This window comes from Ambystoma mexicanum, chromosome 12, assembly GCF_040938575.1.
Source record: "Ambystoma mexicanum isolate Mex_15411 chromosome 12, UKY_AmexF1_1, whole genome shotgun sequence".
NCBI classification, from domain to species: Eukaryota; Metazoa; Chordata; class Amphibia; order Caudata; family Ambystomatidae; genus Ambystoma; species Ambystoma mexicanum.
In genome coordinates, this window is record NC_090936.1 from 442,278,611 (window position 1) to 442,293,162 (window position 14,552).

At 48.6% G+C, this 14,552-nt stretch overlaps 1 protein-coding gene across 1 annotated transcript in view; it reads right to left on the reverse strand.

Annotated features, from left to right (window-relative positions):
- DCP1B (decapping mRNA 1B) overlaps positions 1-14,552 on the reverse strand; it is a 344,394-nt gene that overhangs the window by 100,991 nt on the left and 228,851 nt on the right. Inside the window, exon 7 of the mRNA XM_069628640.1 lies at positions 11,078-11,905. Coding sequence (XP_069484741.1) covers positions 11,078-11,905 — 828 coding nt within the window. The remainder of the gene's footprint in view (positions 1-11,077; positions 11,906-14,552) is intronic.

The window sequence follows — 14,552 nt, forward strand, 5'->3', positions numbered from 1 at the left end:
GCAAGGACCTCAGCACTGCTGGCAATGGAGGGATTATGGTCTAAGACCCCACTCCGTGCCCCCTCAACAGAACTGGGGTCTCCGCAAGAGTGGGAACGATGAGGAACACACACCTGCAAGACCTTAACCAGTCTCTCAGAACTGTTGGTCACCTTAGCCTCTAAATGACAGGCCTCGGACCAGAGTCCGGTTAAAACCCCCTCAAAAGGGGCCTCAAACTTTCGTTCGGTGTCAACAACTTCAACCGAGGTCTCAGGGCGTACCACGTTGATTTTACAGGAAGCTCCAAGTAAAGAGACCTCGAAGCAAGCTCTGGTACCAGATGCCTCAGTCGAACTGGGACCACAAACAGCCCCCACAGGAGGGGCCTCGGAATGTAATCGGTATCAATAGGCCCCTTACGGATGCCCTTGGAGAAAACTCTGGTAGAATTTTTAGGCCTGAAAGGCACCTCTGGGCTAGCCCCGGTAATCGAGCTTTTGATGCTCCTCCCGGACTGAGAAGACCCCAGAAAGGAGTTCCCCGGCCAGGGTGCCCCAACAAGTAAAGAACTCACCAGGTGTTTCTTTTTTTCGTCAATGAAAGTTTGAAAGTGCGCCGGGGGAGTACGTTGAAACACCTCCTCCCACCGCTCCAAACGACATTGAAGCGCCCGGACCGAAAGGGAGTCGCAATAAAAGCATGAGTCCCACCGGTGGTCCGGACCCAAACACTCTAAGCACAGAGGATGGGGATCCACCCAAAGCGTCACTGACAGGAAGAAAAATTAGGAAGGTCTAGCTGAAACGGCATAGACGGACTACCACTCGACCGCTAAGCCAGAGCAAGAGGAGGAGGAACTGGAAGGAATTTTTTTTCCAAAGATGCAAGTGCGTCCAGTCCAGAACGAGCAGAGAAAAGGACTGATGGGTGATGCGCTGGGCCGAGATGAGAAGGATGGCGTTATGGCCACGTGCGGTACCCCGCGTAAAAAGAGGAAGGACACATTTTTGAAAAATGTGTTGCTTTTTACAAAGTGCTCCGGTCCCCTCCCACAGGACGGAGGAATGTCCCATAAGTATGGCGGAAACGGGACGGGACGTAAGAGTATATTAATGTTAGGTTATTTGGCATTTGCATTGCGCCTTTTACCATTGTTATGATTTCAAAGCGCTGTGGGTTGAACGACCTCAGCGACCGCAGTCCATTACAACGTGCATGGGTGCACTCATGTGTAGCTCGAGTGCAATAGGTAATGTGTAGCTGCATACTAGCGCTAGCTTTGGGGCAGTGGCTGTGTAAGGGCAGTAGAATGTGTGCAGTAAGACCAATGGACTATGGTATCTGCATTCTGGCAGTGCTGGTGCTGGAGGGTAAAATTATGTGTGCAGCTAGGCCGAATTTGAGGGGTATAGCTGCGTTCTAAAGACTGTTGATGTGATCATGGCGGTTTGCAAGTATGTGTGCAGCTAGGCTTAATTATTCGATGGGTGTAGCTGCGTACTAATTGTTGGTGCAAAGGTTGGCACAGTGATGCGTGAGTTTTCCCATGGGATCTTGTTTCTGTTCAGGTTCCAGTGCCCGTCAAGGGCGTGGAATCTTCCAGTATCTTGATGGGTCAAATTGGTTGGTGAAGACTGATGGGTGGTGACAGGGAGATCAGTCCCAAAACTCATGGTCTTACTACACAGCTGCTAGCGCTATCCTCGATCAGCAGTTTGTTAAATCGGATCCCCGATAGTTGTTTCTGATTGGACATACCCAGATTGTCAAGATGAGCAACAAATCGTTCCTTGCTATAGTTCTTTATAGGGAATGCCAGATATGTAGTATTTGCTATAAAGTGACACGCATGGTTAATCTTCTCAATTCTATCTAAATCTATCACTGTGTAGACAAACCAATGCTGTCAGCACAGCTTCTGCACATACTTGCAAACGTATCACTGCCTGTAGACCATTCCTGACTACTCCCAATTGCACCGTCCTGGCTAGAACACTTGTCATGTCTAAGACTGACTACTGTAGCGCCCTCTACCTAGGGACTAGTCAATCTAACCTTAACAAATTGCAAGTCATTCAGAACAAAGCCATTAGAGCCGCATTAAACATACCTAGAAACCACCACATCTCTAACCACAGACGTAATCTACATTGGCTTCCTGTTAAGCATAGAATCTCCCTGAAAACACTTGCCCTGACTCACAAGTGCCTGACCAACCAGGCCCCTATTTACTTAGCCAATCGACTCACACCTCACAACTCCACTCGGCCCATGAGAGCTCTCCATGCCCATTAGTCTATCCCTCCCTAGATTTGAATTACAAAAAGCTGGCGGCGCTGGCTTCCCTGTTTTGGCCTCTAAGCTTTGGAATACCCTTCCTAATGCTATCGCAGCTGAGCCTTCCTTCCAATCCTAAGAGCAAAACCAAACTATGGCTCTCATCACTTAACATTTGAGAGATCAGACGTTATACTACAGATACTGCCAATCGATCACTCACTTTTGCATTCTGTTGTATAATTCCTGTGCACAGAATATTTGTATGTATATATTCTCCTGTAAGTAGATAACTTACCCTGATGTGAACCTCCTATATTTTCGTGCGAACCTCCCAAATTTTCACGCTTTTACTTGATAGAGGACCTCTTGCATATACATGCTCTTGTATTATATATTGTATATATTCCTCTCATACTGTAGCTCTACCCGCACGATTAAGCTGGTAGAGCCACCTATTTATGTATGTAATCGTAACTTTGCCTCCTATGATATCCGCCCAGATGCCCTTGGGCCCGGCGCACTATATAAATAAACAAAATACAAATACAAATAAATGTGACCCATGGCTAAACTTCACAATTGTATCTAAGTATGACGCATGTGTAATCTTCACACAATCTTAAAATAACCTGATGGAGAAACCTGCCTATTACTTTACAGAAACATTTGAGTCGGTTTTAGGAACATTGTAGCACAGCATGTCACTCAATTAGACACATTCCCTTTCATTAACATTGCTAACTCCTAAAGGAGCAAATCCAGCATCTAGGGCTGGACTCGGGTCAGGAATTTAGCTCAATTCTAGCTCTCCAAGATGCCGACGGGGGGGTGGGTTGGGTTATCCATCATGAAAGGGGTTTATCTAGGCGTTGGTGCGCCACTGACAAAGCTGCTTCAGTATTGTGCTGTGATCTCATAAAAATCTGAAGGATTTTGTCCTAACAGGTTAAATATCATTGTTGGGAGGCCAAAAGGGGGCGCAGGCAAGATGGCTGCCGGATCTATCTGCTCCCCACATGGCCCCGTGGTAACTGTGGAGAAACACAAGATAAAGTAACACTACCTTCACCAAACAAGAATAAACTGCCGTAGGAACTACTACGGACCCCAGCAACACCCTTCCGAACCTTGGAGGAGCTCCAGAACCAGAGATATTTGACTTCGAGCGCTTGCGCTCCCCCTTTCGAGGCCAGCGTCGCATGCAGGCCAGAGACGTGGAGCTACGCTCCACCCCGCAGCAGGCTAGTCCCGCGCCACAGCTGGTTCCAGCGGAGGAGGCGGAAACCCCTTGGGGACCCGGACCGCAATTTCCCAGGCTTGCACAGCACGCCTACCTTCCACACCCGGTGCAGCGCGAAGGAGGGCAGACCAAGTGGCAGTGCAACTGGTGGCGCGCCTGGGCTCCGACAGCCGGGTGCCCTGCTGGCACCGCCTCGCCACCCGGGCCCCCACCAGCAATTCCCCTCACCGGCTCGGGCCGTCGAGGGAGTGCGCCAAAGCCCCCCCTTAGCTTCCCCTCCCCAGCCTGGGGTGCAACAACACCGGGCACCCTAAAGGAGTGCCCTGAGCCATCAACAAGGCGCGGCTGCCTGGGACTGCCTCTTCAAAGACCCGGGCCGAAGCGGGAGCGTGCCTGGGCCCCCCCCCATCTCCCCGAAGGCCCCTCACAGGGCAAATCACCCTGAGCACATCAGAGCCCTCCGAGCCATCATCAAGGCGCGGCTGCCTGGGACTGCCTCTTCAAAGACCCGGGCCGAAGCGGGAGCGTGCCTGGGCCCCCCCCACCCCCCCAAAGGCCCCTCACAGGGCAAATCACCCTGAGCACATCAGAGCCCTCCGAGCCACCATAAAGGCGCGGCTGACTGGGGCGGCCTCATCACAGGCCCGGGCTGACGCGGGAGGGCGCCTGGACCCCGCCCCCCCCCTCCTCGACCCATTGAAAGCCCCCCACAGGGCAAAATATCCGGAGGACATCACCTAGGGGAACAAGATTTGCCGGAAACCAGCCCTCTTCAGTGAAGGGGAACACATCACACTCCTACGAGGAAACTCCCCGCGGCACGGTTCCCCCTCCCCTCCTGGAATTCAGACTCTTTCTATGGCACGGCCTGTCTGACTCAAGTGAACGCTGTGGGGCTACTACCCTGGTGACCCCACAACGGACCCCCCCAGGCACTTTGGGGCTCAACCGTGAGTATCAATAACCAGTGGGAGTGGAGACCCAGCCCTCCCTCCTCCCCCTCCGGGCTCCTTCCCCCTCTCATCATACTCAGGGGTCACTGACAAGGGAGTGCCAAAAACTGGAAGAGACCCCCGACATCGCACTTCGAGATACAAACAGAGAACTCTACAAAGCTCCAAACAGAACAACATTTAAGGCACCAGAGTACCCCTTAGGTATAGAGGCGATCTCAAAGATAGTAGGAGCAAGGTACACCGGTGATCCTAAAGCAGGGCCCCGAGGCATGTGGGAACCCTCCAAAAGTGAAACAAACTGCAAGGACTTGTCTATTGCCCATCACCACACATAAGCTGAGGCGGAGGAAAAGGAACAAACTTTCACCTCCGGGAGACACTGGGGATACCAAGAAATCACAGAGACCAAGGGGCAGAAACACCTCAAGAATTGGAAAGAAACTCTAGCAAAGTACCAATTCACACCCAGAGATCCAACGATGGAGACTGGCACCTCATCCACACCGGCCCCAGATATGAACAGCATGCAGAATAACATCCAGATGATCCTAGACGAAATTGTGGGGATGAGAACGGATATGGGTGCCAAGCTAGCTGACCTCACTGCCAAAGTCTCCACATTGGAGGACAGCATGGAAGGGGTGGAGAACAATCAGGCGTCTACTGACTTCTTGGAAACACAGATGGGGGCAAGGTTCAAGGAGATGCAGAGACGGGAGGGGGAGCTTCGTCTCATGGTGGACGACATAGAAAATCACGAATGGAGAAGTAATTTGCGGGTCTTTGGACCAACGGAGGTGGAGGGGGAGACCCAGGCAGGCCTGGAGGGCAAGATCCAGGAGATCATCAGGATTGTCCTAGGAACAGATTTGGGGGAAACCGTTTTGATCGACAGGGTCCATCAGGCGGGTGGAGGCGGTAGGGGCCCAGAATCAGTTCTGGCAAGATTCCATTATTACAGAGACAAAGCAAGGATACTGGAGAGGGCGAAGACTAAGACATACAATATGACAATTCCAGAGTGGCAATCTACCAAGACCTGTCCGACCCTTACGCTGGAAATGAGGAAAAAATGTGGGGCAAACACCAGATGGCTACAGGAGAAGGGAGTCAGGTACCACTGGGGACACCCATTTTATTTGGCGTTCGAATGGCAAGGCGAAAACCACCAGCTCGTGATGGAAGAAGACATCCAGAGAGCCATCGATAAGCTGGTTGGGGACTCCCCAGGAACTTCAGGGGAACAGAATGGGACTGACAGGGACCTAAGCCGAGCCTGCGAGGCCCTGATCTAAGCCAAGGGAAGCATAAAGTGAAAGGCACCTGGAAATTCCAGAAAACTAGACATCCCCCGACGGGCCGTGGCGGACCCACATGATCGTAAAGGAAGGGGGGGGGGGAATGAAAAGAAACATCTTATTTTCTGCAATGCAACTGCTTACACGACCTTCGGGTGCTCCCCCATGTTGGGCGTAATCGCATGTTGCCTTTGGGTGTTGCCACTGTTGGAGAGGCTTATGTTTAATTGACACAACAGAAAGTTTGAGGCCCATCTTATTGAGCGTCGGAGGGGCGTTGCTCTTTCCGGAGGTTGTGTTTGGCCTCCGATACTGGGGTGTCCCTCTCCGGCTCATATTGAAGGCTAATGTATGATGGGTCTCGTGAGGTATGGGACGTAATACAAGTTGTTGGTAAAGGGAGGGGAAGAGTCGAAAGGGGTCCCACGTGGGGTCTTACATCCCAACCGAATTCGGGAAATGTTCTTGAACAAAAAGGTGGAGGGTATGTTCTGTATTATTTAATCTCCCGGGGCCGGGGCAGCGGCCCTGGTGGTTCGTTTATTAAACCCGATGTTTGTCGGGCGATGGAGACGAACGACTTGTGAAACGGGTAAGGGAGACGGGGAGCAGGGGAGGGGGGGGGGACAAAGGATATAGGGACACCATACCATGGAACTGGGATTCAAGCATACGGATGATAAGGGGGGGGAAACTCACTGAAACTTTACGGGGCAAGGGTAGCGACGACCATGTTTGAGGGACGGATTGGTACGCTCAACGTTAAGGGCCTAAACTCACAAAACAAGCGATCTCTCACAAGCAACATGTTCCACAAACAAAAACTGCTAGTCCTCTTCCTACAAGAAACACTATAGGAGGGGGCGGAGTCGCCGATAAAAGGAAAAGAGATGGGCAGAAACTTCTGGGCCTCGCACAAATCCTTGAAGGAGGGAGTAGGTATTCTCCTTGGTAAATCACTGCACCTTACTGACATTGAGACGAAAAGGGGCTTTGGGGTACATTTCTGGGGATCAAGGGCCTGTCCCAGGGCACTCGTGTTACGTTGGCTACTCTGTACGCACCCAACGTTGGCCAAATCAAGTTTATTCATAAAGTCCTTAAAGTCATGGACGAATGGGCTGAGGGAGCTATGATCTTGGGTGGAGATTTTAATCTCATCACAGACCCCCAACTAGACTGGTGGTCCGCCAGAGGTGCGTGGCCAAAAGCCCCCACCAAGGATAACCTAGCCATGAGGGACCTCTTACAAGAATATTACTGGGTGGATGTATGGCGAAAATGCTGGCAAACTCCTGGGGGTTACACATTCTCCACCCCCCCCCCCATCAAACATATACCAGAACTGACTTACTAGTGATATCAGAGGGAGGAGGAGGAGGGGAGGTTGGAAACCCTATGGTTGAATCAGTGACCTGGTTGGACCATGAGCTTCTCGTTATGGAATGGATTGGCGATTGCAAGACACCCTGAAATCATACAGGTGGCGCTGTAACGACACCCTCATGAGGGACAAGGTGTTTAGGGAATTCCTACGAAAAGAAATAGAAGCTTTCTTTGTAACAAAGGACACAGGGGAATCCCAATGGCCACAGTTTGGGAGGCGGCAAAGGCCACCTTTAGGGGTCTCCTTATTGCAGAGGGCTCAAGTAAAAAATAGGAGAGAGCGCTAATATAATCCAAACTCTGCAAAGACTTACGGGTTATGAGAGCACAGCTCACAAAAGGCAATGTAGACCACGAAAACCTCCTGTGTGAAATGAGAGATAAGAGACAAGCTCTACACACAATTTTATTTGGCGAGGTGGTAAAAAAAAATTAGATCCACAAAGCAGCGATATTACGAAAAAGGAGACAAGGTTGGAACCCTCTTGGCACACAGGTGGAGGGGAAATAGGGTGGGTAGACGGATAGAGAAGGTCAGGGATGGGGCGGGTAACATCCAGACAACCACCGAGCGCATAGGCAAATCCTTTGGGGGCTTCTATAAGGCACTCTACACTAAACAAAAGGGCGAATCATTAGAAGATATTCAGAGATATCTTGAAGACTACCCCTTACCCAAGCTCACAGACTCAGAGAGGGATGCATTGGAGAGGGAAATAACGGAGGAAGAGGTGGAGGGAGCCATTAAAAGATTGAAAGTAGGTAAGACCCCAGGGGGAGGTGTGTATACACATACGACTTACAAACAATACTTATCGGTGCGGATACAACCACTGACCAAACTCTTTAATCAAATTAAAACCTTGGAAACCATTCCACCGACATTCCTACAGGCCATGATCACAGTCATTCCTAAACCCGGCAAAGACGTGGTGGAATGCAGTTCGTAAAGGCCCATCTCGCTTCTGAACACTGGACGCGAAGATCTTCACCAGGATCCTGGCAACATGCCTAGAAAAATGTCTTCCCCCGACTGATCCACCCCGATCAAGTTGGCTTTGTAATGAACAGACAGGGGGGGGCCGACAGTATGCGCAAAACCCTACATATACTGAGTTCAAAAGGAGCGAGAACGGAGGGCGCTCTTATCCTGTCCCTAGACGCAGAGAAGGCGTTCGATAGGGTAAGCTGGCCCTTCATGGACGTGTTCTATCGACTTTGGGGATGGGACCTAAATGGCAGGGGTGAATGACAGCTCTCTACTCTCACCCCTCAGCTAAAGTGGTAGTGAACGGGGGTGAATCTGAAGCCCTTCCACTGGAAAGGGGTACAAGACAGGGGTGTCCATTATCCCCCCCCCTCATATACGCATTGGTGATGGAGCCCGGGGCCATAGCAATCAGGGGAAACTACAAAATCCAGGGCATCAAAATGGGGGAAACCGACTATAAAATAACCCGGTTTGCCGACGACGTCCTATTATATCTCTTTAACCCGCCCCAATGAGTCCCTGAGGTGCTGAACAGTTTAGAACGATACAGGGCCCTTGCAGGCTACAAGGTAAATTTAGCCAAATCAGTGGCAATTCCAGCAGGCCAGCTTAATGACAGAGAGGCAATATATAGAGAACCTCCCGTTTTGTAAACAAACAGAGGATTTTGCCATCTGGGGATCCAGATACCATCAGATCGAACTGATCTTTTTAAAGCAAATTATCCTCCACTCTGGTCAACGATCAAACGAGACCGCTGGACGAAATCTGGTCTTTCTTGGATGGCACGCCTTAACTCCATTAAGATGGTGATGCTCCCTTAATTCCTTTATCTGTTTCAAATGCTGCCGACCCAGATACCGAAACCATTCCTCATAGAGATCAAACTGACCCTTCTCCGCTACCTTTGGGTGGGAAAATCCCATAGAATTGCCTACACTGTGATAAGGCCCAAAGACGAGGGTGGAGTTAATTTCCCAGACTTGGATACATACTATAAGGCATCAGGGTTGCGAATTCTGGTAGACCACTTGGTGATGGTCCGAAGAAACAATGGGTAGGCTTAGACAACTTGATTTTCTACCCAGTTACATTAGATGAGTAGTTATGGGTCCCCAAGGCAAGCATCCCGAGAAGAGTTTTTGAAACATCCAGTTTTGGGGGTGCTATGGTCCATATGGAAGGAGGGGGGCTATTTTAGGTGGCTCACAACATGGTCCTCGCCTATGAGCTGCATCTGGGCTCCCCCACTCTAGGAGGGGATCAACGATCCATTAGCCTTCCAACAATGGTATGAGGCAGGTCTTTGCAGAGCTGGGCAACTCTGGATGGAGGGGGTGTTTATATGCCTGGGAGATCTGAAGGACGCCCTGGGCCTCCACAGCCTCTCTCCCTTTCAATACTTGCAACTCAAGGGTGCCCTCACTGAGAGCAGATGGGGAGATACTCTTAGGAGAGATCTAACAGACTTCGAGAAATTCCTCATCACATAAAAAGGGACCAAAGGGGTGATATCACGACTCTACGGCTTTTTGCTGTTCTCCGCCCCACGGGAACCCCCATCCTCCCAGGTACAATGGGAAGGGACCTCGACACACCCATAACCGAAAAAAGATGGACCAAGATATGCAGACGGGCCAATCGCTCCGCAGCTGCGCCCCAATATCGCCACCAGGCCCTAAAGCTGATCCACAGGTGGCACTACCCCCCCACAGAGGATAGCCAGAATGAGAAAGGGATATGATCCACACTGCTGGAAGTGTCATACTGAAAAAGAGGACTACATATGTGGAAGTGTCATGTGGTTAAAACCTACTGGAGTGAGTTCTTGTCATGGATAAAAGAGGTAGATGGAACTGAAAGAACTCCATCTCCTTGGCTAATGTTTGGCATTGAGAGGGAGGGGGGTCCGAAGGTGAAACACTACGACATGCTGCATGTGATGCTAGTTGCAGCTAGATGCTGTTGGGCCCAAAAATGGAAATCACCCCGATCCCCAGGGGAGGGAGAAAGGGTTTCTAAAATACGGGGCAATATAGGATATGGAATTCTTGACCGACGAATCTAAATCTAATATTGAGGGCCTATGGCTTCCCTTCTTTGATAAATATGGGATAACAGCGTATGACACGAAACACCCTGGACGGACTCCCAGATATGAACATTGCTGTCTAGACACCCCCCTCCCGAGCGTGGAGGGATCTGTTAGAACGGGAGATTCTGTCCCTACATGTTGGACCTTACGGTTTGAGCACCACTTCTTTTTAGGACTATCTTGCACTCGCGACATGTCTTTGTAAGATAATGTGTTGGATCCTGCTGCTATTATCATCTGATAAACCATGGTGTGGGAGAGGGAGGAAGGGGGTGGGGGGAGTTGTGATTTTTTCCATATACTTTTCTGGTTGTATTATTGCTTTATGTCATAACCATAAAAACCTTAATAAAAAGCACATTTTCAAAAAAAATGCTGAAAGCATGTCACTGCATTAGGGGGCACCGACAGCTTGCACACTGCTTGAGAATGCCGAGAAGCAGATCACCATTAATTTTAATGGAAATATTTTACCAAAGAAGAAAACTAAAATAAAACACTTAGGAAGGGAAGTATTTGGGAGGGACATGGGTGAATAGGGAGTGCCTTTTTATTTTTAGGTGTCAAGTACATCAAAGTAAGTGGTACAACAGTAAAGAGAATAAAGCCAAGCAAGACAGCAGGAACTATAGTCTAAAACCCAGCGTGTTGCCCAGGACCCATCCTCATTGTGGTTCAAATCCCGACAAGATCATGACTCTGCAGCAATATCATAGAATATTGAAAAGCACAATTAGGTGGAAAAATGAATTGTCATTCTGAACAAAGTTGATCTATACAAATGCATAAAAGAAAGCTGCTACTTAACAGTCAACCTTAATTATACCACATCCTCATACTATTTATTACCTGAAATAGGGGGTTCTGCTTTTCTGCCTTTGCAGTCTTGTCCATCCAGGAGTGCAGAGGCTTAAGCGTGGCAGTGCTGTCGGTGACTGTGGGGAACTTTGCTGCTAGGGCAGGTCTGTTGGAAGTGTTAAACTGCTGTTCTTGCTGTACAATGTGAAGCTTTTTCAGCAGCTCCTGAGGAGAAAGAACGTCAGTACTTGGTGGGTTGGCAGAGAAAGAGAAAGGTTGCCTGTGAAGTTTGGAGTGGTCTGTGCCAAGAGACTGTGGCCGCAGAGTCTCGGTCTTTATTGAATTGTTGAAATATACAGGCTGTGGCTGTGTCATGCCCTTCATTTGTGTCCTACTGAAGATGGGAATGGTGGAGCTCACAGGAACCACTGTGCCCTGGCCCAATTTGGTAACTGGACCATGTGTAACATGCAAAGTCTGCAACAATGTTTGTTCTTCGTTTAGGTCCTGGATGTTGAGGGACGACACCATGCTCTTCTGGGCTACAGGTTGGAAGAGTCCAGGAATAAGGTCCCCTGTGGATTGCATGCTGCCATTCTCATAGAGCCTGTTCTCTGGTAGCTCTGAGACTGAATGCAATTCTGTGCCACGCACCATCAGTTTTTGAATTGCCGGGCAGAGATGTGTTCCTTGAGATGTAGAGTTTTTATAAGATCCAGACTCATCAGGCTCCTCATAGAATAGTGACCGTGCCACACCTTGCCGGACAGTCAGTGGCTCTGGCTGCTGCTTCTGTAGCTGTTCTGCTGGGTTGGTGGACTTGTTTTGCTTGCCGAAAAGCGCCATCAATGATAAGTGCTGGGGTTCGGAGTCTGATAGCTGGAATGAAAGGAATACTAATTAGCTACAAAATTACCACATTTGTTGCACCCTTAGCCGTACCTCCCATGGATGCATCAAGATAGGATTCCAAACATTAACAAAAAAAAAAACATTTGTGCTCAGAAGTATTGATACCCACCAGTCATGCATATAACCACCAGTTACTCTTGACTGCAAACATTTACTGCCCTTACTTTTGCCATTACATATTTTTCACATTTTGAAACTGGCATCAGATAGGGTAAAAGCAGAGGCCAACTTGCTGGACCACCCAATCTTGCACTGGTATAGCCATTTACTAAATGACAATGTTGCATGCTTTGGTGTCCTGCAACATGGCAGCACATGTAGCCAACTATAGGGACGAAAGATTGTGAATGTACCCGTTGTAGGGCAGAAAACGGTAAATTGTGAAAGACTTTTGTAAAATGATTGCAAGCCAAGTAACAATACCAAGTCTAAAAGCTGTGACGGCTGGGGATAGCACAATCATTGATATTAATGCAGACGCAAGGTGAAGTGAGAACTGAGTGGCACAGTGATAACCCAGTTTATTTTGTTTAGAAGCGGAATGCAAGTTGGTTGGGGGTCAGAAGGTAAATTGAAGTGGTAAGTCAAGTTGATTTGTAAGTGAATTATTATAGACCCTGCTAGGTATTTTAGGGGGCTCCGAGAGGCGTTCCGCCTTCCATTTTCATAGCAATCCAGACTCTCCCCGGCTGGTGCTGCGAACGAGGCTACTGAGAAAGCTCGGCCTTCGATTCCAACAAGTTTATACCGTGGAACAAGGATAAAGCCATCCTGTGAACAAAGTTTATGTAGGGACATAAGCCAGAAATTTGGCTCCAAGAAATTGCGCTCCCTCACCATATACAGCCCAATGAACCACACAGACGTAAACTCAATGTATTTCCTCACAGGGAGCCAATAAATAGTCCGCAAAATGGGCATAATATGCGTACCATAAGGACACGCAGTGGCGACTCGAGCTGCCAAATTTTGAAGTTGCTCTAGACGTTGAATTAAATACAAGGGCTTTGACAGATACAATGAGCTGCAATAATCAAGGCGACTCAACCAGTGAGGCAACCATCGGGGCATGAAAAGGGTTTACCCCAAAATACAGAGAAAAAACAAAAAAGGCTGAATGCACATTGTGTGCATGCATCCTGATAGAAAAGATTGAAGTCCATAATACTCAACAAGGGGAGCGGGGTTGCAGGGGTGTCCCCCGCATACATTAAATGTAAAGCGGGGGACAAAACAAATACAAACAAGTGGTTTTCACAAGGGCGGCTAGTTGCATAAGTGCAGACAGGTCAGCTGTAAGGGCAGAATACCCCTTAACCCATAAACCGTGCAGCCAGATGGTCCTTCATACATATAGTATGCACTATGCTCCCCAATCACAGTTCCCCCACCTTTTTCCGCTCATGCTTAGCAGCCCAGGGAATCATTTCCCATACCAAGAAAAACAAAAGAAACACAAAATTTAAATTTTTTTAATGTGAGGAACCAACATCAAGAATGTCAAACCTTTTTCAAACTCCTCATAAAACTCGCCCACAAAAACACTCATAAGCGGGGTAAACAGAAGGGTGATGAGGAATCTGTGGGCGCAGAATCCATAGAAAGAACATTACCAACAAGTAATTTGGTCTTGAGTGGCTTGCATCCACTCACAGATTCCACATCTGCATAGACTGCGCCGTTGCAGTACACTAGGAGGATCAAAATAGAACAGAACACGTTGTAAAATGTCTCTGCTAAGAGAGGCATCCCTGCTTCTGGACAAATCCAAAACGTAATCCTTTGTTAATGCATGAAGTAACGTCCATGTATCGGTCTGGCAGATATCTTTCAAAGGCACCACTATTTGCAGAGTGTAGAAGGCAGCCGACCCTCTCAGGGAGTGGGCTCCGGAGACCCACCTTTTCATAGCAGTCCGCTATGCACAAAATGGTCTAGAGAGATAATGCTGGTTTGGTAACCACACGGCCCAAACCACATGCATGAATAATAACTGGTCGTCCCTGCAGAATGAAGCCATCCAAGCTACATACTAACTCAGCCCAGGTTTTGGATCTAATCTATAGAGCCTCTCCTACTTCGATGGGTGAGGCGATGGAAAAAACACCAGCAACTAGAGCCTGTGGTTAATGTGAAGCTCTGGTTCAACTTTGGGAAAAAAATAAATAAATAAAAAAAAAACTCCCAACTCTTAGTGTGACTTTCACCTTAAACTGGAGAAAGGGGGGCCTTGCAAATCAGCGCCTGCATCAACAACAGGAACACCATCTTCAAAGTATGAATCCTGATTGATAAAGTGCTAAGGCTAAAAAAGGTGCCTAATCAAGAAAGAAAGCAACAGGCTACGGTCTCAAGCCAGAACCACAAATAGGCCTGAGGAAAACTATTAGGAAAGATTTCTTAATTGTGGGTAATTTTCCTTCCACGTGGCAACCCCTAAACTTTTTGCTGTTGTTTTCACCATGATCTAGACTTTGCCAGAGAAGTGCAGCCTTCTGCACTCCTCTGGGCTTTCGCTCCATTCTTACGGGGAAACTGACATGCCCTTAAGACAGTCAGTACCGGGAAACGTTTTTTGTAGTTCTTTTATCATGTTGCAGCTTTCTCGCAACAT